The sequence below is a fragment of the Plecotus auritus genome (genome assembly GCF_963455305.1).
Source record: "Plecotus auritus genome assembly, chromosome: 4".
Taxonomy (NCBI): Eukaryota; Metazoa; Chordata; class Mammalia; order Chiroptera; family Vespertilionidae; genus Plecotus; species Plecotus auritus.
This window is the reverse complement of record NC_137775.1, coordinates 82621009-82647635: the sequence shown is the minus strand read 5'-3', so window position 1 is coordinate 82647635 and position 26627 is coordinate 82621009. Positions and strand designations below refer to the sequence as shown.

Below are 26627 nucleotides of genomic sequence, written 5' to 3'. Positions count from 1 at the left end.
ACCCCTTCTGTGGCCTCAGACAAGCCATGGTACCACCCTGAGTCTCAGTTTCCTTCCTTGTAAAATGAGGGAAATTTGAATAGCTATGTCTGGCTCTAACATTTGTGTATTTATAAATCTGCAGCTCAAATAAAGACCATTTCATATATGAATTACTTATCCTATCTCTGCTCACTGGTCATGTCCCCATTTCAGTTCTTTACAGTTTATCTAAAATGTTACTTTAAAATGATGTTTATATTTTGTTTTACCATATTATTTTTTCCTTTTAACATTCTATTACATTAACCCATTTCATCTTTTTATTATGAATTTTAAGGACTTCATTCCATTATTTTCATGTTTCTCCTGTGAAGTTGCCTGTTCTCTTTTGGTTTTTATCTTGTTCTTCCATAATAGACTCTACCATTTTAGCTACAGCACTCATTGTATAAAATTATTTTGTGTTTTCTATTCATTGAGCCATATTTGAGTCTTTACTAGAGGATCTCCTTGTTTTGTTGCTCTTATTCTAGTAGAGGTTTGGATTAACACTTTCCTACCTAAAACATCATTCTAATACTTTGTCTCCCTGAAAAGAAATATTAAAAATAGAAACAGAATAGCCTAACCAGTGTGGCTCAGTGATTGAGCGTCAACTTATAAACCAGGAGGTCATGGTTTGATTCCATGTCTGGGCACATGCAGTGTGGGGTGTGTAGGAAGCAGCCTATCAATGATTCTCTCATTGATGTTTCTATCTTTCTCACTCTGCCTTCCTCTCTGAAATTAATAAAAATATATTGAAAAAGAAAAGAAAAGAAACAGAATAACATATTTATGAAATTCATCCCAAAGCCTGCCAACATAGACTTTTTATAATATTTTTACATATTTTTAAATGTACAGTAGATATGCCATTTTTACTTCACACCAATACTGGTGTTCTCCAGAGGACGTAGGGTTTGCTCTATCATATAGATTTCTGAGTACAATTTACATGCCAACCATGGGGGATTCTGTGGTGGACTGATGATTTGAGGGTTATTCATATAAATATTCTAATACTAAATATGTTTTTAGTATGCATGTGTAAGGGGCTCCACTTCTAAAGAAACAGACTTGGGCTTTCATTTTCATTTTGAAATAAAAAGTCATAATCTTGTCCAAATTTTTTACTCTTTCCAAAAATTTTTAGAGAGGTTTTTGCCATGGTCATGCAACTAGTACAGTTAATGTCTTTAAGCCATCTTATCAAGGAACACATTAGTAAATAGTCTACACATAGTTTGAGCACTTAGAGCAGAACTTAGCAAACTCTTTATGGGCCCATAGAAAATATTTTGGGTTTTGCAGTATCTTGGTTTGCTTGAGCTGCTATAATAAAATAACAGACAGGTGGCTTACACAATAGAACTTTGTTCTGGGGACTAGCAGACCAAGATCAAGCTTCCTGCTGATTTGGTTTCTGATGGGGGCTCTCTTCCTGACTTGCAGACAGCTGCCTTCTTGCTTTGTCCTCACATGGCCTTTCCTCGGTATGTGCTGAGAATGGGGTCAGGGGAGAATGCCATTATTTCCATTGGATTAGTGCCCCCACACTTAGGACCTCATTTAAGCTTAATTAAATTGTAAAGACTCTATTTCCAAATATGGTCACATCGAGGGTTAGGGCTTCAATATGAATTTGGGAGGGGCGATACACAATTCAGACCATAGCAGCAGCCCAAATGGTCTCTCGATCACAACTACTCACAACTCTGCCCTTGTAATGGGAAACCAGCCATTAGCAAATAAGTCTTAATTATTTGTAATTATTTATAAATACTGAAATTTGAATTTCATATAATTTCTATGTGTTGTGAAATTTTATTTATTGATTTTTAATCACCTAAATATGTAAAAAAAACATTCTTAATTTGTATACAAGAGCAGGTGACAGGGGTATATTTAACTCATGGACCATAATTTGGCAATCTTTGATTTAGTAGATAGGAGTGATGAAAATTGAAATCTCTCTGAGTGATTTCTCTTTACAGGAGAGTATTTGACATTTTTTGGATGAGAAACTAATACAACACCATTTTTTCTTCCCTTATGTGTTATAGGTACTAAAGTTTGATGCCTATTTTCAAGAAGATGTTTCTATGTCCACTGACGAACACTATCGGATCCGTCAGGTGCACATTTACTACTACCTGGAAGATGACAGCATGTCAGTCATAGAGCCCCTGGTGGAAAACTCTGGGATCCCTCAAGGCAAGCTAATCAAACGTCAGCGCTTACCCAAGAATGACCAGGGAGACCATTACCATTGGAAAGACCTAAACCGAGGAATAAACATTACAATTTATGGCAAAACTTTCCACATTGTTGACTGTGATGGATTCACACAGGTATAGTATATATTTTTGGAAGTTGTGGTCTCTGAGGCATTCTAATTTATGGAAGGATACATATCACTTATTAGAGTAAGATATTCTGCCTTGTGTAGATTATTATATAGGTTGATTTGGTATTTGTATATGTGCCAAAACTATGCAGTGATATCATTATTTTCACAATGATATTGATACATAGCCATTTAAATAAAATTAAACTTCCATCATAGCTGAATCCTTTGATAAGAAACCAATTTACATGCCAGTTCAAATAGCGAGTAGGGGAGGTAGAACCCTTGATGGGGTGGAAATAAGAAAGATGCATTGGACAATATACCTGAAGTTTGAGTTCACAAAAATAGTACTATCTCTATTAGCAGATATGAGTCTAAATTTTTCTGTGTAATTTATATTTTTTTTCTGTAAATCATACCTGCTATATAATAGGGGCACTTGCTCTCTAAAGAATTCCTGAAATAAAACCATTTTTAAAGGAAACACTTTTTTTTTATATTGACAAAAATCTTCTATTTTCTCTATTTCATAAATATGGATTTTCTTACCATTGAGAGAGAGAGAGAGGCCCCTTTTTTTAAAAGCACAAAATGTATGCATGGGGCTCAGTGGTTGAACATCAACCTATGAACCAGGAGGTCACGGTTCGATTTTTGGTCAGGGCACATGCCCAGGTTTTGGACTCAATCCCCAATAGGGGTTTTGCAGGAGGCAGCTGATCAGTGATTCTCTCTCATCATTGACGTTTCTATCTTTTTCTCCCTCTCCTTTCCTCTCTAAAATCAATAAAAATATGTTTTTTTAAAAAAGCACTAGAAGCAAATATAGTTTCTCAATTATTTTACACCTTTAATCTCATGTTACCTAATGCCAGATAAGATTAATTTTTACCATGCACTGAGCTCTTATGAATTCACTCATTTATCTTTTTAATTTAGTAATTTATTTAGCTAATACTTAACGAGTGCCTGCTATGTGCCAGGCACTGTCATAGGTGCCAAGTATAAAGAATAACCTTATGGAGGTTATTACATTCTAGTTGGAGGAGGAAACAATAAATAAATTTATATTGTGTCAGATGCTTATAAGAGCTATAGAAGAAACTAAATCAGAGTACATGGGATAGAAGTTGGAGTTGCTATATATGAAGGCTGGTCAGGGAAGGCCTCACAGATAAGGTGACAGGTGAACAAAGACCTCAAGGAAGTAAGAAAAGGAGCCACAGCATCTGTGTCATCCCAAAGCAACAGAAAAAAATTCTATAGAAGGTTGAGGTGCTAGACCATCTTTGAGACAGTGTCCCCTTCAAGCATGTTTTGTTCTGTCATTGTTTAGGTTTTTTAGGTCCTTTACATCATAGGCAGTTTCAGAATTGTACCAGCAATGAGAAATTATAAAATGTTACTTTAAGTTGAGTTATTAAATTTATTTTCACAATTGTTTCTCCATGGACAATTTGAACATTTGCAAGTTGATCACTGAGCAGTTGATCTAAACCAGTTACAGTCAGTTCTTAATACTCATGGTAGTTCTGTTCTATAAAGTTACCGCAAACACTACACCATTGCTCCGAGGAGAAATACAGGATGAGGTTCCTACAAGTCTCTGGTCACAACGTTTTCACCGACCTGTTGGATACATAACCTTGTTTAATGTGTTTCTGTTTTAGAATGCCACATTTAAAATATACTGTTGATTCATTAACATCCAACTCAGACCTGAATGAAGTTTATCTAACACATGTATTTCTTCCTTCAGGGACATCAGCCTGACTTTTAAAAAATTGTGGTAAAATATACATAACATAAAATTAATCGTTTTAACAATTTTAGATGTATAGTTTAGTGACATTAAGTACATATCACAGCCTTTCATGTAGAGTATGAGACAGTAAGTCAGCACTAAGGTTGGGGCATTTTAAACAGCAAAATCACCAACAAATACACAAAGTGAGAAAAAGTGGCACTAAAGAGACCACAAAAAGGTACTTTTTCAGTACAAAAGCTGAAACACCGCAGAATGTGACCTTGTTCAACCTTAGCTAGGAATGTGTGCATTAGGCAACTCAGATTTTCATCACTGCATGCATGTCGGAAAGACCAATAAATTTTAGAAAGTAGGTAAATTTGCAAATACAGAATTTGTGAGTATTGTAATGACTGATAATAGACTAGAGCTGTGTATTTCAGTCACTGATAATTAGATTGAATTATGTTTTCAGTAATTGATCTGTTAGGTGAGAAGTTGGCTCCTTTAATAGTTTAAAATGTATGCACATCTTACTTAATTTGATGGTTTTCATTAGGGCTGGACCTATGGATGGATAAGGAAGATAGCTGTCTTTAGGGTGTGATTTGAATAAGGAACTACCTCTCTTTAAACATATCCTCATCACCACCATCCCTTCTAACCCCTCCTCATTACTCCAAATAAATGTTTGGACCTATAGACAGAATGAACTGAACATATTAAAAAATAAAGTTCCAGAAATCAGAGATAATAGAATTTATTATATTCACTAAAGTATTTTAAAAAAATATTCTTATAGATTTCAGAGAGGAAGGGGGAGGGAGACAGAGTAAAATAAATGATGAGAGAATCATTGATCAACTGCCTCTTGCCTGCCCCCCACGGGATCAAGTCCACAACCAGGACATGTGCCCTGACTGGGAATCTAACCAGCGACCTCCTGGTTCCTGGGTTGATACTCAACCGCTGAGCCACACCGGCCGGGCTCTTCACTAAAGTATTACTGCTAGTAAAGTAGATATGAACTCTACTCCACAAATGCAGGTGTGCAAAAAATATTATATTAAAAAGTGACTTAAAGCCTACTTGAGAGAGAAACTAAGATGGTGGCATAGGTAAACACCTGAACTTGCTGCCTCGCACAACAACTTCAAAACTACAACTAAAAGACAAAACGGACATCATCCAGAACCACAGGAAGGCTGGCTAAGTGGAAATTCTACAACTACGAGGGAAGAGAAAAGCACACTGAGACTCATAGGAGCTGCTGAAGTAAAGTGCAGAGGTACGGAGGAGTGAGCAGAGAGGGCTGGCAACTGAGTACTCGGCTGGCTTTTTCAATCCAGAGGGAGACACAAGCTCCCAACTGCTCTGAACTCCAGTTCCGGGCAAGACTCTGGGGACCCAGACTCATACTGGGAGAAACTGGACTGTCTGGCAGCGGGCAGAACTTGAGGGCGGCTTTCTCTCAGAGGTGCTTGCAGTGATTACCAAGGGACACTGAGACCTGGGGCCTCTTAGGGCAGGGCTGATGGGAAGCCATTGCTGTTTGCTCTGCCCTGAGACTCTGCCCCATACAAGCTCTGCACAGAGGCTTTTGCATATGAAATGGCCTGGTCCTTTGAAATCTAACTGCAGCTGAGTCAGAGAGACCCAGAACGACCAAAAGAAGGCCCAAGGCTCCACAGCAGCTTGCATTGCTTCACAGCTGGGCCTTATCTGGGCACCTCCAAAACTCAAACAAAGAAGAGGAATCTGCAGATCTCTCCTTAGCTCCTACTGGGTGGCCTCAGGCAGAGGCTAAATTAGCACCTCCTTGGAGATCCAAGAGCCAGTGTACCCGGGGTCAGAGTAGGACCATCCAGATTACAACTCCTCAGATCCATAAGGGACACACTCAGGGGGCAGACTCAGCACCAAAGCCCCACTGAAGCAAGTCTTGCCTCATAAGGGTGTCTACAGCACAGACGTTCTCCCATCTTAGACACAGCTGATCCTCACAGCCAATTGGCCTGGAGGTCAGTTCCTCCCAGTGATACCAACAACAATCAAGGCTTAACTACAAGACTGTGCACACAGCCCACAAAGGGGTGCACCAAGAGTGTCCACCTCAGGTAACTGGGGAGGCTGAGCCACTGGGCCCTATAGGACACCTAGCACACAAAGCCACTCTATCAACTCAGGGAAGCAACCAAAATGCGGAGACAAAGAAACAGGTCACAAATGAAAGAAATGGAGGAAAGCAAACGACTGGATATAGAGTTCAAAACCACGGTTATAAGGTTTTTCAAGAATTTTCTAGAAAAGGCTGATAAATTTAGCGAGACCCTCGAGGATATGAAAAAGGACCAACTAGAAATTAAGCATACACTGACTGAAATAAAAAATATATACAGAGACCCAACAGCAAACTAGAGGATCACAAGAATCAAGTCAAAGATTTAAAATACAAAGAAGCAAAAAACACCCTACCAGAAAAGCAAAAAGAAAGAAGAATCCAAAAATATGAAGATAGGGTAAGGAGCCTCTGGGACAACTTCAAGCGTACCAACATCAGAATTATGGGGGTGCCAGAAGAAGAGAGAGAACAAGATACTGAAAACCTATTTGAAGAAATAATGACAGAAAACTTCCCCCACCTGGTGAAAAAATAGACTTACAAGTCCAGGAAGCGCACAGAACCCCAAACAAAAGGAATCCAAAGAGGACCACACCAAGACACATCATAATTAAAATGCCAAGAGCAAAAGACAAAGAGAGAGTATTAAAAGCAGCAAGAGAAAAACAGTTAGTTACCTACAAGGGAGCACCCATACGACTGTCAGCAGATTTCTCAACAGAAATTATGCTGGCCAGACTGGAATGGCAAGAAATATTCATAGTGATGAATAGCAAGAATCTACAACCAAGATTACTTTACCCAGCAAAGCTATCATTCAGAATTGAAGGTCAAATAAAGAGCTTCACAGACAAGAAAAAGCTAAAGGAGTTCATCACTGCCAAACCAGTATTATGTGAAATGCTGAAAGGTATTCTTTAAGAAGAGGAAGAAGAAGAAGAAAAAGGTAAAGATAAAAATTATGAACAACAAATACCTATCTATCAACAAGTGAATCTAAAAATCAGGTGAATAAAAAATCTGATGAACAGAATAAACTGGTGAATATAATAGAATCAGGGGCATAGAAAGGGAGTGGACTGACAATTCTCGGGGGAAAGGGGTGTTGGGGGTGCGGGAAGAAACTGGACAAAAATCGTACACCTATGGATGAGTACAGCGCAGGGAGTAAGGGCAGAGGGTGGGGTGGGAACCAGGTGCAGGGGAGCTATGGGGAGAAAAAAGAGGAACAATTGTAGTAATCTGAACAATAAAGAATTATTAATATCTTTGCACCCTCAAAAAAAACAAAACAAAACCTACTTGAGCCCCAGTCCAACTGAGCTCGTATTTCTATTCACCCTCAGCTTTGCCAAAGTTTTCAAGCCCTAAGAACAAGGAAGTATTCCCAGACTTAAAGGAGTCATATAGGCAGGGCTCACATGTCCAGGGACCCAGGACACCACCCTGATGTTTGGTGCTAGGTAAGACACTGTGACTCCGATTGCCTGAGATTGAATGTACCTGGCTGCACAGGTGCTCAGAGCATCCCTACAGGTCACGTATAGAGTCTTGCTCTTCTGAGACCCACCAACTATGTCTGTTTTCCAATCTGGGGGAATTTCCCCCTTTCTCTCCTCTTACTCTCAAAGACATTCCCTTCTGTCCCCTCCTTTAAAATAATCTCATCAAAGAGTTTAGGCTTTATCTAAGAGATAGGAAGTACTGTCATCCTTAGGAAGCTTCTATATTCCTGCCCAAATCCTTAAGGTAAGGTTAACAAAGGGCCTGGTTATCTGTTGAAAGCAACAGAAAGGAGTAAAACACTCATTAAGTACCTCAACCAATACACCACCTCAAAGGAGAGGAGAATTTTTATTGCTAGTCAGTATCTCCAGCTTAGTCCATATAGTAGACATTAAAATTCATAATATTTTAATATTGAAAGAATATTGGAGACTGCCTAGTAAACTTTAAATACTAAGATTACAAGCAAGTTAGCTGCAGAGCTAATACTAGAACCCAAATATTTTGGTTCTGTGTTCTATATATTTTCTATTGAATTCTCCAAAAGCAAACTACACAATTCCCCAAATTTCAGGTTAATTTCTAATTCCAGAATGTAAACAGAACCCATGAAGTTGTTCTTTTCTGATTCTCAAAAAAGCATAGTCCATTATGGTTCTTTTAAAAAGAAATGTCAAGTTGTGTTAAAAGATATAGTGACTCTGAAAATAATATATTTATTCATAATTAGCAGAATAGAATTCAAAATCATGTCAAGTTCAAATGCTTTCCTTAACTTTTTCTGGTGAGATTTGCCTTTCCTGTTTTGCTATAACATTTTCTGGTCTATAACAGTGGGTATGCTTTCTTTTTTTATTTTGCAGGGGAGACTTGTTTTAAATGAGTTGGAAAGTTGGGAATTTGATTTCAGCTGAACTTTGCCATTGTGCAGTTTGTCCCTATACCTGATATGAATTACATATTGTTTGAAACTATGGTTAGGTTTCACATTTGTGTATGTAAGTAATCCTTACTCTGTGCTCAGGCACCTAACTAAATTCCATTGATATGAGGTTATATTTGGAGCTTATCGTATTGCCCGTCATTTTTATAATACAGAACACTTAAGGTAATAATCAGTTATTGTCTGCATTATTGCGTTGGGTCAATTGGAGGCTCAGTACTGTGAAGACATGCTCAAGCTGCAAATTAATGGTTAACCCTGGCAGTGGTATAGAAATTATTACTTATTTTTATTCCATCAGTTAATACTTGAAGAAGCTTCAAGAAAGGTGATCAGTATTAATTTTGAATTATTTAGGAATTTTTGGAAAGTCAAGGAATTGAATTAAATCCACCTGGGAAGATGGCTCTCGATCCTTACACAGAACTTCGGAAACGGCCTCTTCATCAGTATGTCACTCCATCGGACTTTGATCAACTCAAGCAGTTTCTCACCTTTGACAAACAAGTAAGTGACTCAGGCACCTTGGTAAGTTAACTCGTTTCCAAATGTATAAGTATTTATTAGCAAACTATTTTGGTGTGTGTGTGTTTTGAAACATCACACCTATAGTATAACCATTTGGATACAGTGCTATTTTTTGGGTTTTATCTAGAGTTAGAGGGGTAGGAATGCCAAAGTTTTCTAGAGATCCAAAGAAGATTGTGGAAGTAAGTCTTATGACTTCCACCAAACTTAAATCTTAGAGCATCCCTGAGCTATATCTTCTTTCCACTTTATATTTCCAGCTGGCTACTTCTTTCCCAAATGTGAGTTAATCTCAACAGAATCCTTTGGGAAACCTTAAATGGATTATTTATTTTGCATATATGTAGATTTCTAATGTTCAAATAGTAATTTCACAGAAGCATTCCATTACAGATGATTCTTGTTAAGTTTTATGTTAATGTGTGAGTACAGAATGTTCTGGGTATTTTCCAACTCTGTTCCAGCCTTCCTGTGCTCCCCCTGGTGGGCATGGTGTGTAGGAGATTTCAGTCTTCCTTTGTGTGCTGAAGGGAAAGAAAACCGAAAGATCACCCTCAATGCTTCTTGCTACTTTTTCTCTCTCAGAAATGTAATTCCTTTTAGTTCAGAAAATTTTTCCTAGCACTATCATAGTCTTTTAAGGATGTTCTTTATATCAATCAAATATCTGTTATTATTTTGTATTTAAAGATTGTGTTGTTGATAATGCTACTAGAAGATATGTGTTGATGAAACTAAAAAAAGTCTGATAAGTAAATGAAAATTCTTTCCATATTAATTACATATAAACCATTCACATGCACCTTTATTAGTAACTGTATAAAGGATCCATCACTCTTTTAATTCAGTTTCTCTTTCCCTGACTAATATTTTTGGATCAAAGTGAATTTTTTCTCAGCACAGATTTATAAGCCTATTAATATTTTCCAGCTGTTGACATCTGACATATAATTTCAAATGTTTTTATATGTTTGGTAAAAATTTCTTTTTTTAACCATTTGAGATGGCTTCATTGTCTTTCTAGCTAATCTTTTCATTATTGTCTGATATATGAATGCCAAAGTAGCTAAGCTAAACTCTCCACTTATGGAATTTGTATTTAAGTCACTACTTTGGATTTCTCAAAGGTTCTTCGATTTTATGCGATCTGGGATGATACAGACAGCATGTTCGGTGAATGTCGGAAGTATATCATTCATTACTATCTTATGGATGATACGGTAGAAATTCGAGAGATCCATGAACGGAATGATGGGCGTGATCCTTTCCCAGTCCTGATGAACCGCCAGCGCATGCCCAAGATTTTGGTGAATGCAAGTACGTTTGGTTGGGTTTATCTTCTGATAATTGGACCTTTTTTTGGATCTTAGAGGAGTTTCAAAACCAGTGTGGTCATTTCCCTTTACACTTAGGAGGCTCTTGGTGTGTTCTAAAAGGGACTAAAAACTGCTTTCCCTTAATTTCTGTCCTTTACTTGCCCCATTGGAACAGGCTTCCCTCTGAAATGGTCTGGTGGAGAGGACTGATATCCAAGTCAGAAAACAAAACCAAAACAGCAGTAGGAGATTCATGAAAGTGTGGGAGATCAAGGCTTCTGAACTAACGTAACTTACTATCCAGATTCTTGTGCATTTCTGAAACAAACTTTTTCATTCACAGATACAGCTTTCCATTTCCTTATGTTCTTTTTTGACTTTGCTTCTTGCCTCAACTCTTTGACAAAAGGAGTTTCTATGTGGGATGACTTAAGATTAGAAAAGGCATGTCTGTGGCTCATAGAGTGTAGCGCCACTGTGTGAACGCTTGCTCTTTCTTTGCTGGTGTAAAGGAACCTAGTGGACTGGAGAGTGAGGGCACAACAAAACGCAGGTGGCACCTGCCTTACATCAGTATTTCTCTGCAATACGTAGGCTTGCTTTAGTTATTGACTTGGTAGTTTAAGAATGTTCTCTTAGCCTGGCTGGTGTGCATGTCTCAGTGGTTGAGTGAGCATCAACCTATAAACCAGGAGGTCATGGTTCAATTCCCAGTCAGGGCACATGACCAGCGGATGTGCAGGAGGCAGCCGATCAATGATTCCCTCTCATCATTGACGTTTCTAAATCTCTCCCCCTCTCCCTTACTCTCTGAGGTCAATAAAAATATATTTTAAAAAAGGTTCTATTATAAAAATGCCATATTGGTGTCATATAATGACGTACCTCATGGTTGGATGGCTGACAGAACTCTAAATGTTCACTGATTTTTTTGAGAGCTAGGAGATAAGAAATTCCAGGTATTGAGCAAGATGTTTGTCTTAAAGGTTATAAACAAAGTGGCCATCTGAAGGCTAAATTCTTGGCATGCACAGTGTTTAAAAAAGAATGCAGTGTTATTTGGGGGAAAGGAGTTGGAGATTTCTATCATTGGGAGAGTGGATAAACAAAATGTGATGAAGGTATGCCTTGATAAATATGTAGTGTTAGAAGCAATAAACAGAATGTACAAGAAAGCAAATAGGTGCATCTTAAAAACATAGTGCTGTGTAAAAAAAAAAGTAAAAAGATGTATATTGTAATAACGTTTGCATAAAGTAAAATATACACAAAACAATATACATAATACACTATAATAAAAAAGCTGCACGTTAGAATGGTTGTATGTGAGGTAGAAGAGAATGAGATTGGTGAAGAGAATAAAAGGGAGTAAAATTGTTTTAAGAGTTAACATTTAAAATCTCTTTTTTTGAAAAAATGAGAATAATTGCTAACACAGCTTGTATTCTGTGCTAGCAACAACTGGATCTGTGCCCTGGTTCAACAGAGTCTGGCTGCTGCCTGCCATATTCTTATATATAGCCTCCTATCCAGCCCTCTTAGAGTCCTAAGACATTAGGACTGAGCTACTAATTTTGGCCTTTCATATTGCTTAAATGAGCCTGAAATTTCTGCCATCTGGAACGAATAAAGTTAAATTTACAGTAAATTAAAAGAAAGAATGGAAATGTCAGCGGAGCATGAAAAAAAAGTGTCACTAAAACTGAATTCCTTGAACTCTCAGGTTCCACGCTTGTCTCTGCTTTACCAATGTGGCATCTAAAATTTTCAATATATAATCATCCTGTTCTATCCCCAAGTACAAAAATTAATTCAAAATGGATCAAAGACCTAAATATAAGACCTGAAACAATAAGTTACAAAGAAGAAATATAGGTACCAAACTTATGGACCTGCGTTGTACAGAACATTTTATGAACTTGACCCCAAAGGAGAGGGGAGGAAAGGCAAATATAAACGAATGAGACTATATCAAAGTAAAAAGCTTCTGTCCAGTAAAAGAAATGGACAACAAAACATACAGGCAGCCAACCAGATGAAAGATGATAGTTACAAATAGTAGCTCTGACAAAGGTTTAATTTCCAAAATATATAAAGAACTCATAAAACTCAATACCAAATAAATAAACAATCCAATAAAAAGTGGGCAGAGGACCTGAAAATACACCTGACATACAAACAGCCAATAGATATATGAAAAGATGCTGAACCTCACTGGCAATTAGGGAAATTCAAATCAAAACTATGATGAGATATCACCTTACACCTGTTAGAGTGGCCGTTATCAACAAGACAAGCAACAACAAGTGTTGGAGAGGTTGTGGAAAAAAAGGGAACCCTCATTCACTGCTGGTGGGAATTGTAGACTGGTACACCACTATGGACAGCAATCTGGAGATTCCTCAAAAAATTAAGAATAGTGCTACCATATGACCCAACAATCCCACTCGTGGGTATATACCCCAAAAACTTGAAATCATGTATTTGCAAAGGTATATGCACCCCTATATTCATTGCAGCATTATTCACAGTGACCCAAGACATGGAAACAACCAAAGTGTGCTGTGATAGAGGACTGGATGAAGATGTGGTACATATGCACAATGGAATGCTATTCAGCCATAAGAAAGGATGAAATAGCGCCATTTGGAACAACAGGATGAACCTTGAGAACATTATGCTAAGTGAAATAAGTCAATCAGAAAAAGCTAAGAACCATATGATTTAACTCATATGTGGGATATAAAACTGAAACTTATTAATACAAACAGTAGTGTGGTGGTTGCCAGAGGGATTGGGGTGGGGAGAGAAGTCCTAATATAAGTTGAGAGAAGATTTGACTTAAGGTGGTGGGCACATGGTGCAATATACAGATTTTTTAACATAGAAACCCACACATGAAACCTGTATGTTCATGTTGACCAATGTCACCCCAGTCAATTTAATAAAAAAAATAATAATTATCCTGTTCTATAACTTCCCAAATTGGAACAAAGTTTTCATCAGTTACATGGAGAGGCAGCATGTTAACACATGAAGGGTTCTTTTAAGAGGTGGGAAACATGTTTCTGTAAAAGTTATTGTTAGTCATGCAGCAGGACAGGAAAAGCTAAGCTTCCATCAGCTAAGTAAATAATTCCTTTAACTAGAAGGAGTGTAGAGTTGATGTTTAATTGACTCTCAAAGGCATTTATCCAATGGATTATTCTTACTAAATTCAGTTAAACAAGAGTTACGTGTCTGCTATGGGAACTGGTTCATGTGCTAACTGCTGTGGAGGATAAAATGAAAATGTCACTTCCAGACCTAGAACCCCTGTCCTTAAGTCCCTACTAGTGACTGGGGAAACAGGTCACATTAGTACACAAAGCCATTAAACAATAACACAAGTGTCCAAGACTATCTGATTATGTAACTAGTTATGTCATGTAGACAGAGCCCAGAAGAAGAGATGTGAGCTGAAGACTAAAAAAGGCTCTGTGGTAGAGCTGGGTGCCAAATATTTAAAGAACATATAATTTCAAGCTTCATATAAACTCAGAAAAGAAAAAGAACTTAATTCATTGATTTTTAAAAACTAAAGACACCATGAGAAAAAAGAACTATAGTCTCACTCATGAACATGTGTGCAGAAATCCTAAATATATCAGTAAGATAAATCCAGCATTATTTGAAAAAGATAATTGTTGAGCAAACAAGGATAAATGGCTGGAACACACACATACACACACATCTCTTAGAACCTTGTTTACTGAGGGAAACTCATGGAGTCACGAGCTGTGTCCCCCATTGCCCATCACTTACTGGGGTAACTCAAAGGGATCTAGTAGGGTTAGGCTCTGCACACTGGGAGGAGGGGCTTTTAAGATGCCTGGTTGGGAAAATACCAGCCCTTCTTTTAGCATGATCAAGGGCTAGAGTTCACGCCTTTCTGTGTGATATAGCAGAACCTTAGCTTCCTTTTCTATTTTCCCATCGTTGGGTTCCTTCTAGATCTAATACTCTACACAAGGACATTTATTCTTTTCTCCAGTGATGATTTCTTCTGAACATTAATTCTGTTAAGATCAGTGACCTGTAGTGATAGTTGGAACTGAACATGGGAGAGAGACTTTACAAAAACCATCTGGGGTATTATTTATGTGTCCAGTCAACAGATGGAAGTATACAGCCTGTGTTCTTCTGGGAATGTAGAGGAGACCCTGACCCTTGACCAGAGCCAAACACTACACTCCCTCAGGTTCTCAAGAATGCCTTGCTGCTGTGTGTCCTATCCTCATTCCTTCTTTCCTCTCTCCCTGCTCTCTTATGTTAGAGGACTTCCCTAAGTGTGTGCTGGAAATCTCTGATCAGGAGGTGTTGGAATGGTATACTGCCAAAGACTTCATCGTTGGGAAGCCACTCACTATCCTCGGGAGAACCTTCTTCATTTACGATTGTGATCCATTTACTCGACACTATTTCAAAGAAAAGTTTGGAATCTCTGATTTACCATGTATTGATGTAAGCAAGAAGGAACAACCTCCTGTAAAACAGGTAATGGAACGCTAGTTCTGAGTGTAGTGAGAGAATTAATCTTTTGATGTAAAGCTTAAGAAAAGGGGAAAAAAAGACGTGAATATCCAGTAAATAAATTTTTTAAAAAAGCAAAAAAAAAACAAAACAAAAAAACCCAAAACAAAACTGGACAAAGCATATAAAATAGAGCAGTTCACAAAAGAAGAAATATAAATGGCTAATGTACATATGAAAAGATCCTCAACTTAATTGATAAAGAAATGAATGTAAATAATGAGGTTTTGGATCTATTTGATTTTGAAAGACTCACGATAGCTTATGTTTGCCCTGGTGTGAAGAAATGGGCATTTTCATGTACTGTTAAAGGAGGACCAATAAGAAAAAGCTTTCTGCCCTGGCCAGAGTGGCTCAGTTGGTTGAATGCTGTCCCATGCACCAAAAGGATTGAGCACAAAACCTGGGCATGTGTCCTGACTGGGAATCAAATCAATCACTGGTTTGATTCCCAGTCAGGACACATGCCTAGGTTTTGGGCTCTATCCCCAGTAGGGGGCATGCAGGAGGCAGCCCATTGATGTTTCTCTTGCATGTTTCTCTCTCATCAATGTTTCTCTTGCATGTTTCCCTCTCATCAATGTTTCTGTCTCTCCCTCTCCCTTCCTCTCTCTGTAAAAATCAATAACAACATATTTTAAAATGATAGACAAATAAATAAGAAAAACTTTCTGAAGTCAGTTTGTCATCATTTTAATTTATTTAAAATAAAATGTTACATATTTCTTGACCCAGAAAATCTGTGTGTGGTTTTAATTTCTCCTTTTATACCAAGTCTTGTATTACTTTTATAATATTTTTTTCATCTAGATTTTTTAAAAAGACATCTTTTCACATTCCAGATCCTGAGGGCATTTCATTGTTTCTTGCCTATTTATCAAACCCTTTCACTGAAAACCTGGTTGACAGTAAAGCAAAAACTGATTAACTGAAGATGTTGGAAGATGACTTTCTTTCATTGCAACATAGCTTTCCTTAGAATCACACTGAACTACAAAATTCAGTTCTGAGCACCACAGAAGTCCACTCTGACATGAGAGTAAGTTCATGGTGCTTTTAATGCACTGAGATAGTAAAATGAAAAACTTGAGCCTTCAGAGTGGCTCAGCCACATATTTTAGAGTTTCAAGTGAGAATTGCACATTTTGAAATTACACATTATACAAAACATTCAAGAAGTGTCTGAAGTATTAAGGTAGCACAGTATTATGGACTGAAAGCGTGATTGTTTTTATACCTCTTTGGATTAGGAGCCAGTCACACAACCTCTTTGTTGCCCATGTATAAGGAAGGGTGATCAGACCTGTGACTCATCTCTGTTGCCACTGTGTGTGTAAAATAATGTCACCGGGCTATTTCTTTTCAAAAGAGAGATAACAGGGTGGAATTGAGTTGCTCCAGCCCAGGCCCTTTACCTTCTCCCCATCTGCTACCTCTCTGTGTGCACTTAGCCTCCATTATACTGAATTCTGTTCCTGGGGTGCTCTGTGCCTCTCCACTAGCACTTATCTGTTACCTTAAAATATCTGTTTATGCATTTTCTCAACTAGACTGTAAATTCCTTGAGGGTAGGGACTATATTCTGTACATCTTTGTGCTCCTAGCAACTAACACAGTGCCCAGCAAATCAGAGGTATGTGTACAGTATGTCTCTTGAAGTAGGCTGAAGAAGACTGCCTGTTTAGTATGTGTTTGCTATCCCAAAAGACAAATGATCTCTTAAGCCTCTTAGAACCAACATTTCATAAAAACAATACCAAGAAGAATTTGGAGTTTGGTGTATGCCAGGGGCAATAAAACTACTGGAAGCAAGTATAGGTGGTAATAATACAGTCATGCGTCACATGATGATGTTTGGGTCAACAATGGCCACATGTACAACAGTGCTCCCATCTATAATAATAAAAGTGTAATATGCTAATTAGACTGGACAGCCGAACGACATTCTGGACGACCTTCCAGACGAAGCTGGGGCTGCGAGGGCTGAGGCGGCCGCTGTGGCTGCAAGGGCCAACCCCCTTGCACGAATTTCGTGCATCGGGCCTCTAGTAAGATTACAATGGAGGTGACAAATTCCTATCACCTAGTGGCGTCATAATGTCACAGCACAACACATCACACACGTGTTTGTGGTGATACTGGTGTAATCATGCACTGCTAGTCACTTAAAATTACAGCACATACAGTTATGTACGGTACATGATGATAATGATAGTAAATGACTCTGTCACTGGCTTATGCATTCAATGTACTAAACTTCTTATCATTATTTTAGAGTGTACTTGTTCTACCTATTTAAATAAAGTTTGTTGTAAAATAGTGTTATGCCAGCAGCAGCCTGATACATTTTATGTTTACTGTGTCTTGACTGCATCATTTTCTCTTGTGATTAATCTTGTGTAGTTTTGCTCATTGTGGTCCCTACGCATACAAATCCACTGCTAATATTGCCAGTGACTGATCTGGATGCAAAATGAAAATGATTAAAGACTACAAAGGTAGACAATTAGTGATAGCTACAGCTTTCCAGTCAGACATGTCCCATTCCGCCATAGCTACAATCTTAAAGAGCAAGAACAAAGGTAATGAGACTAATGAAAATTTGAGAAGGGCCTGTGTTAGATATGGAGAAACTTCTAATGACCCAGATGGAAGAGGAGACACAGCAGTGTGTCCTCTCAGCACCATGAGGCTCACAGCCACAGTGCAAGATTTGTTTTTGATGTTGAAAGAAAAGGCTGGTCCCAGCTATGATGTGAATTTATCACTAGCTCTAGGTGGTTTAAATTATTCAAGTATTGTTATTCATTCCATAATGTGAAAGTGAGTGTTGACTATGAGTGTTGATGTGAAGGCAGCTGAAGAATTTTTGGAAACTCTAGATAAGCTGATTGTGGAGCAAAATTATCTGCCAGAGCAAATATTCAATATGGATGAAACTTCCATATTCTGGAAACAGATGCATGAATGGACTTCCTTCTATAGGAGGCCAAGTCAATGCCAGGTTCTGAGTCTTTTAAATACAAAATAACAGTCTTGCTTGGGGGCAATGTTGCCGGCTACAAATTGAAACCCTTGTAATCTGGCACAGTGAGAACCCCTGGGCATTCAAGCATATCGATATGCCAGTTTCCTACAGGGACAGTTGGAAGTCATGGGTGACACAACTCCTTCCAAGATGCCCTCCTGAATTGCTATGCCAGTGAAATGGAGTACTGTTTAGACAATAACATACCCTTCAAGATTTTGCTTACTGATAATGCTCCTGAACAGCCTCCTTTTATTGGTAACCTTCATCCCAATATCCAAGTGCTGTGTCTCCCTCTAAAACCCCCTTTTTGATGCAACCAATGGATCAAGGAGTTATAGCAGGTTTTAAGGCCTAGTACCTGAGGAGGATCTTGAACCAGGCTATTGCTGCAACTGAGGAAGACACTGATGTAATTCTGAAGGGATTACAACATTTTGACTACATCAGGAACCTTACTTGAACTTGTGGTGATGTCACCAAGGAGTATATGAATGGCACCTGGAAGAAGACACTCAGGAGATTCACCCATGACTTCAAAGGATTTATCAAGGATGAGGATGTTGCAAAAATCAAGACTATGGTTGAGATGGCAAATGACTTTAACCTCAGTGTGGATGAGATGACATTGAGGAGCTCCTAGAGGTGGAGCCTGAGAAATTAACTAATGAAGAGTTGGTGGAACTGGAACTGGAATGCATAGGTGAAGAGGCCAGAGAAAGGAAACTGCAGGAGAAGAAAAAGACGAACCCACAAGAAAATTCACAGTGAAGGTTTTAGCAGAAGCTTTTGCAGACTTCAATAAACTCCTTAGAAAGTTTGAAAACATGGACCCCCAACACCAAAAGGTTTGTATTATTAGAGAGGAATGTTCATGAATGTTCGGTCTATAAGCAAATTTATGATGTAAAAAAAGAAACAATCCAAGCTAACCATCATGGGCATGTTTCTGAAAACAGTGACACCTCCTCAAGAAGAGCCTCAGGCGGGTCCTGCAGGAGGTGTTCCAGGAGAAGGCACTGCTATCAGAGGAGAGGACAGCTCCATGTGTGTTACTGTCCCTAAAGACCTTACAGGGGACAAGATGTGGAGCGGAAGACAGTGATATTTAGGTCCAGACCCGTGTAGGCCTAAGCTAATGTGTGTGGTTGTGTCTTAGTTTTTAACAAAACAGAACAAAAAAAATTAAGTTTTGAAAATTTTTTAAAAATAGAGAAAGCTTATAAAATAAGGATATAAAGAAAAACATTTTTATACAGCTGGACAATGTTTGTGTTTTAAGCTAAGTTTTATTATAGAAGAGTTGAAATTTTTTTAAAAATTCAAAAAATTTTAAAGTAAAAACATTACCGTAAAGATTAAATTATTGTTGAAGAAAAATATTTTCTTATAAATTTAGTATCGCCCAAGGGTACAGTGTTTGAAAAGTCTACAGTAGTGTACAGTCATGTGCAGGCCTTCACATTCACTCATCCCTCACTTACTGACTCAACCAGAGCAACTTCCAGTTCTGCAAGCTCCGTTCTTGGTAAGTGCTGCATACAGGTGAACCATTTTTTATATTTATAGCATGTTTTTACTATACCTTATCTATGTTTAGAAATGTTTAAATACAGAAATACCACTGTTACACTTGCCTATAGTATTCAGTACAGTAACATGCTGTGCAGGTCCTAGCCAGGAGACTAGGTTATGCCATATAGCTTAGGTGTGTAGTTGGCTATGCCACCTAGATTTGTGTGAGTGTGTCCTATGATGTACACACGATACTGAAATCACCTGACGACGCCTTTCTCAGAACATATTTCCGTCATTATGATACATGACTGTACCTCTTGCTATCAGTTTTTTTCCTGATAGAACTCTGTACCATTGAATGTGTCTCACACTCAAATTTTTGGCAGCATTTGATGGAGTATATAATAAAAAATACCATGGGAACAGATCTAGATTCTGATCAAGCAAACTATTCCAACATTTTAGTTTACAGATAAGTGTAGTGTAAGATAGCAGTCCAAGGGACATTCCCAAGGTCATATTGCAGAGTGCAAGGGCGAGCTTTACCTAAGCAGGGGGTGGAATGGGGAGGGATTGTAACAGAGTGGTGCACCCTTTGGAGCCCTTTGATCCATCTTTTGAGTTGATAAAAGCTTTTGAGTCCTAGAATACTTCTCCCGTTCCACTCTTAATACCATAATACTTTTTTTCTCCTAAGCTGTCTTCCAAAGAAAGTAAAGACTTGGATAGAGAGCAGAGACAAGTGAAGAACTATGTAGATGTTTGTTTGTTTTGCCTATCTCAGTCACTCTGTATATACTAAAACTAACTACCTCCATATATGTGGCACAGTAATTGTAGTGTTTGGTCAGTTTATTTTCAGTAAATTCTCTATATTACAAATAAATTCTCTCTGCCTATTCATAAAAGTCTGTGTTGGAAATGAGTAAGAGAGCTCCACTTACCAAACAGCAAATACATTTAGCTCTCCTTAGACTTGACACTTCAGTCATTTAAACCCTGAACAACGTAATTGTAAAGCAGGGATGGGACACAGTAGCAGGGTCTAGAGCAGCCTTGGGCAAACTACGGCCCGCGGGCCGGATCCGGCTGTTCTATACGGTTCTCTTGCTCTCCCCTCCACTCCTTTACTTTGAATTTATATTAGTTCACACAAACACTCCATCCATGCTTTTGTTCCGGCCCTCCGGTCCAGTTTAAGAACCCATTGTGGCCCTCGAGTCAAAAAGTTTGCCCACCGCTGGTCTAGAGGGGTAAAGCCAGAGCCAAGCTAATGGCAGGGGCAGAAGTGGATATGAAGGGGATATATTCAGTTTGAGAATCATGACACTCATAGGTCAGGCTGATCTGCTAGATTGGGAGTAAGTAAACATGGGTCCAATGGCCAGATGTGTTCCCTCTCAAGCTGGCTCCATTTGGAGACGTGCTGGTGGGGCAGAGGAGGAAACCAAGGACTAGGAGAGCTAATCTGCTATGGAGATGGCCCCTAAAAGCAGTATGTGAAGGGCTATGGGACTCCCAGGCTCATTGTATACTTTGCTTTGTTTAGAAAGCCTGGGCAGAAATTCTGGTGGGTGGGTCATATGAGCAGGAGTAACTAGGAGTGAGAATGTCCACTGTCACATGAGTGGCTCATCTAGATTTAAACAGGACCCAGGCAGTAACTTGGAGTCTGAGAAGCCCGGTGCCAGGACTCCAGGTATATGGGCTGATAATTTAGGGAAGGTCTTTATTCCAAGCAGAGAAAATGAGGTGCAATTCAGGAAAAGCAGGTAGAATCCTGTTGAAACACAAAAGGAATTTGAGAGGAAGGCACTCAGAGGCTTACAGGTATCTCCCTATTTCAAAATCTCTCAACCTCCACCCCCATCCCCCAACCAGGCTGCTGCCATTGTGTGTTATTGCAGATGCAAAGCAAGTTTAGATCCCACCACTGCATTTCTGCCTGGCCTCCAGAGTAATGCAAAACTTACTAGTATTTGGCATCTCACACCGTCCCGTCTGTCCATGGCAGCTTATATATTCATTGAGCAGTGGTGTTGCACTTGGAGCAAATTAGGTCATTGTCCACCTACCGCATCCTCTGTCATATTCCAGCCATGATTATCACATCACTGCAGCCCTGGCAAGTGGAGTGCAGGGTCAATGTTCTGATCACTACACCTTGAATGAGCATGGCAGAGTTACTGGGTTTTGAGGGAGTACCCTATTACAGATGGACCAGGGATCTTATAGACTAATTTGTTAAAGTGCCTGAACATAATTTATAAAAAGATTTGGGAAAGGTATCTACAAGTACAAGTGAAAAGCAAGGTACAAGCTGAGTTTGCTAAGAAAGCATAGCAAGGAATCAGAGAAAAAGAACTCTGCTGCTTTCTAGTTAGTATTGATGAGAGAGTGGATAACACCCTCAAAACTACTTAAGTTTTGAGACAAACAAATCCTAGCATCCTAGAGTGATGCTTTCAGCTCTTCGTGGAACCTGAATGAGAAATATAAGCTCATCCCATACTTCTACACTACTCACTAATGAAATTGATTTGGAGTTTGCTCCTTCACTAGGAAAGGAGAGTTCTGTATGAACAAGGAATCTGAGTTCTCAGTAAGTATGGCTGTCATCCCTCTTCTGTGAGGCAAAACTCAAGTAATAAAAATATTAGAAATATGGAAGTAAAGAGGGAAAATGAACAAAGTTGATACCGTTATAATTAACTAGTTATTAATAGTAGGAAAGGAGCAAAGGGGGAAGCCAGAAATGATAAGCTTGGCCATTTGGGAAGCTTAACCAGGAAGCTGCAATTTCACACTCTCTAGAGAAACACTGGTCCATTCCCTGCAGAACACTGGGGGAAGGGGTCCAACAAAGGGGAGATAGATGCATGCGCAGAGGAAGTTGGGATGACTAGGGAAGGTTCCTGTCAGTCACACCTGGGAACAGAATGGGTGTGGCTAATGCAAGCCCACGAAAATTTGGGGATGCATAATCCCTTAAAGGAGTTTGCTCTCATGTTGCTCTTGTGACTCTTGGTTCACGGGGCATTCTCGCTCCTCTTCCTTGCTTTCGCCCTTGTTTTCTCCATAGCCATGTGGCCCTGGGAACCCCGCATGCAATGGACTGATGGACTGCAGCAGGAAACACAAATTAAGCTATCCTGATGCTGTATTGGATTGTGCCAACATGAAATGGGAACTCTGGACACTGACTTTGATTTTAGCCCTGCTAAAGCCAAAGCTACACTTCTATGGCATGACTGAGGGAGAGGGGACCTTGGAAACTCAGGGATGTAATTCCACACAAATAAAAATCACTCATTCTATCATATGAATCTCTGGAAATTCTTTTTTTTTTTTTTTTGAGATATCGCAAGAATTCCATTTCCATGAGCAACAGGTAGGGACAAGGACTCTCCCCCCGCCCCACTTCCACCGGTAACAAAGTCATGCTAGGATGGTCATGAGGGCCAGGATTGGGCCGGGGAGTAGGGCCAGGTAAGGGGTCAGTGGACATCAGCAGTAGTTTCACTGTAGCCCTGGGAGTTACTTTGTAGCATCAGCAGTTACTTCTATGAGGAATGATCAAGGTACAAAATCTATAAATATCCCTGGTGTGCTCAGTGGTTAGAGTATTGGCCTGCACACCAAAGGGTCGTGGGTTTGATTCTCAGTCAAGGGCACGTACCTGGTTTGTGGGTTTGCTCCCTGCCCTGGGTTTGGGCATGGGCAGGAGGCAACTGGTTATATGTCTCTCTCACATCAATGTTTCTCCTCCCCTCTCGCCTCCCTCCTCCGTTCCTCCTTCCCTTCCACTCTCTCTGAGAAGCAATGGAAAACATATCCTCAGGTGAGGATTAACAACAACAAAAAAATCTATTATAATAGCTGAATATACTAATTAAACCATACATCCTTCTGGACAACCTTCCAGACAAAGCCAGGGCTCCAAGTGAAGCCTGACTCCTAGGTGCCTGCGGCAGCCAGAGGGAAGCCTGGGTCCCAGGTGCCAGAGGGAAGCCGGTGCCTGCAGCCGGGGGAAGGAAGGCCTACTCTTGCATGAATTTCGTGCATCGGGCCTCTAGTCTATAATAAGAGGAATGGAGTATGTGGTGTGTTATTTTTTCTGACTACATTTGTAAATATTGAAATATCTTTTAAATGTTTTCTAGATTTTTCAAAGAAACTTAGTTACTTGGTAATTTTTAATACAAATAGCATCTGCTTCTTGCTTCCTGTATTTCTTCAGGAATTACCTCCCTATAATGGTTTTGGACCAGTCGAAGATTCTGCTCAGAATTGTTTTGTTCTCATTCCAAAAGCTCCGAAAAAAGATGTTATTAAAATGCTGATGAATGAGAACAAGGTGCTTCGTTATTTGGCTTCATTGGTGAGGATAATTTTTATATACTAAGATTCTGTTCTGTCTCAGTACCATGCCTTGACACATGCTGGATGCTGTTAAGTATGGTGTCCCTGAACCAAGACCTAGCTCAAGGCTAATCTCCCACAAAAATCTTTTCTTAGATCATTAATCTTCCTCTCTGCCCCTCAAATTTTGACAGACCTTTTTGCATTTTTAATTAAATAGTTATGAAAGCCTGGTTTATATTCAATTTATTTATGTGTCTGTGTGACTTTCCAGGGTACTCTGATTTCCTTGAGGGTAGGGTCCATGTCTTACTAATTTTTAGCATTACCTGTCATATCTAGCTTGATGTATTTTATAGTCATTAAATATAACAAAGGAACTCATTTATTGATATCAGTTAAGTAGCTGTTGCCTTTGAGAGATCATATGGCTAGTGGTTGAGAACATAGGTCTGGAAACAGACATAAATTTAAATTCTGAATATTACACTCACAGCCTGAATTCCCTGCGGCAACTTACTGATAGGAATTCAAAGGATAATGTCTTTAAAAATGAAAAAATTTAGAAAAAGGAATATAAACATTTCGTTTAGAACTATTCACATAAATATTAGAAATTGAAGTAAGTTACTTCTGGGAATAGGAATTGGGAGTGGGGAGGGGTAGGCCAGGTGATTTTTCAAACTACAGGCAGACTTGGGGGTACTGTTAACTAGTTAGAAAATTTAGTACTATAAAGATATTTGCCCCAAATTGATTTATGGTTTCAAAGCAATTACAGTTAAAATCTTAAAGGGTTTTTAATTTTTGCAGATTGACAAACCGATCCTGTTATTTATGTGGAGATGTAAAGCACTTCCAAGAATGGTCAAGACATTCTTGGAGAACAAGATTGGTGGATTTGCTTAACAAAATATAACATATATTAAAAAGTCATATAAAGTAATTAAGACAATAGAGTATTTGTGCAAAGATAGATAATTAAGCCAATGGAATAGATTAGCAGTGGTCGCCAACTGGTGGTCCGCAGACCACTGGTGGTCCGTGAGGTCCGAAAGATTGGCAACTGCTGGATTAGAGAGTTCAGAAACTGACCTACACACATTTAGATACATGACGTAGGCACTGCTAAGGGATTAAGAAAGGAAGGCCTTTTTAATAAATTATATCAGAACAATTAGATATCTATTTGGAAAAAAAGAAAATACGACTCACCTCAGACCAAATATAGAAATCGATTCTGGGTGAATTTAAGATTTAAATGTGAAAGGCAAAGCAATAAAATTTCTTAATAATAATAAAATTTTAACCTTGTAGTAGGGGAAGATTTCTGTAGTGGTACACAAAAAGCCAAAATTGTTTCAAAAACTGATACATTTGACTACATTAAAATGGACATTAGTGTTCCTCAAGAAACACCAATAAGAAAGTAAAAAAAGGAAAAGATAGAGTGGGAGAAGATGTTGCAGAAATCAACTAAGAACTCATATACAAAATATCTAATGAACGATCTAAAATCATTTTTAAAAATAAGCCAGAAACTTGAGCAGACGTTTTATAGTAGAGGATATCTAGAAGGCCAATAAATGTAGGAAAAGGTGCTCAGTCTTTTTAGTGATCAGGAAACTACAAATTATAACCACAATGAATTGTTCTCATCTATCAGGATGATTAATATGTTGGTGACAATATGGAACAATAGGAAATATACTATCAATGACACACTCACTTAGGAAAATAGTTTGGCCTAATCAAACATACCAGATTGTGCCAAAATAATACACATAGTAGTATGTGCACTAAGAGATAAGAATGTCCCTAATAGCATAATCCATGATTGCTAAAAATAAACCTGGATATCCATCTATAGGAGACTGGATAAATAAATTATGGCATGTTTATACAATGATTTGAATTCTGTTTCAGCAATGAAAATTAATGAACTACAGTTACAAACAACAAGGATAAGTCACATAAACCTAACTTTGAATGTAAGAATTCAGACACAAAATAATCTATACTAATAAAAGGGTAATATGCTAATTAGACCAGACATCTTCTGGATGACCTTCCAGACGTCCTTCCTGACAAAGCCAGGCCCGGGTGAAGCCACCCAGGGTCCCAGGCGCCTGCGGCCCACCTGGGCAAAGCCGCCCGTGGTCCCAGGTGCCTGTGACTGTGGCTGGCCTGGGCAAAGCTACCCACGGTCCTGGGCACCTGCAGCTGACTGGAGGAGGGAAGCCTGGGTTCCGGTTATGGGGGCCAAGGCAGAGGCAGTTCGGGGTGATCAGGCCAGCAGGGGAGTAGTTAGGGGTGATCAGGCTGGCAGGGGAGCAGTTAGGGGCGATCAGGCAGGCAGGGGAGTGATGGTTAGGTCAATCAGACCAGCAGGGGAGCATTAGGGGTGATCAGGCTGGCAGGCAGAGGTGGTTAGGGGCCATCAGGCAGGCAGGCAGAGGGGTTAGGGGCGATCAGGCAGGCAGGCAGGCGAGTGGTTAGGATCCAGCAGTCCCAGATTGTGAGAGGGTGCAGGCCAGGCTGAGGGCCCCCCCTCCCGTGCACGAATTTCATGCACCAGGCCTCTAGTACATATATAATTTTGTTTATATTA

At 39.1% G+C, this 26627-nt stretch overlaps 1 protein-coding gene across 2 annotated transcripts in view; it reads left to right on the top strand.

Annotated features, from left to right (window-relative positions):
- Positions 1-26627, top strand: part of EFHC1 (EF-hand domain containing 1) — a 71270-nt gene that overhangs the window by 27710 nt on the left and 16933 nt on the right. For both annotated transcript variants that reach the window (XM_080666412.1, XM_080666411.1), the window contains exons 3-7: positions 2088-2375; positions 9050-9199; positions 10348-10537; positions 14852-15072; positions 23895-24035. In XM_080666412.1, coding sequence (XP_080522538.1) covers positions 2088-2375; positions 9050-9199; positions 10348-10537; positions 14852-15072; positions 23895-24035 — 990 coding nt within the window. The remainder of the gene's footprint in view (positions 1-2087; positions 2376-9049; positions 9200-10347; positions 10538-14851; positions 15073-23894; positions 24036-26627) is intronic.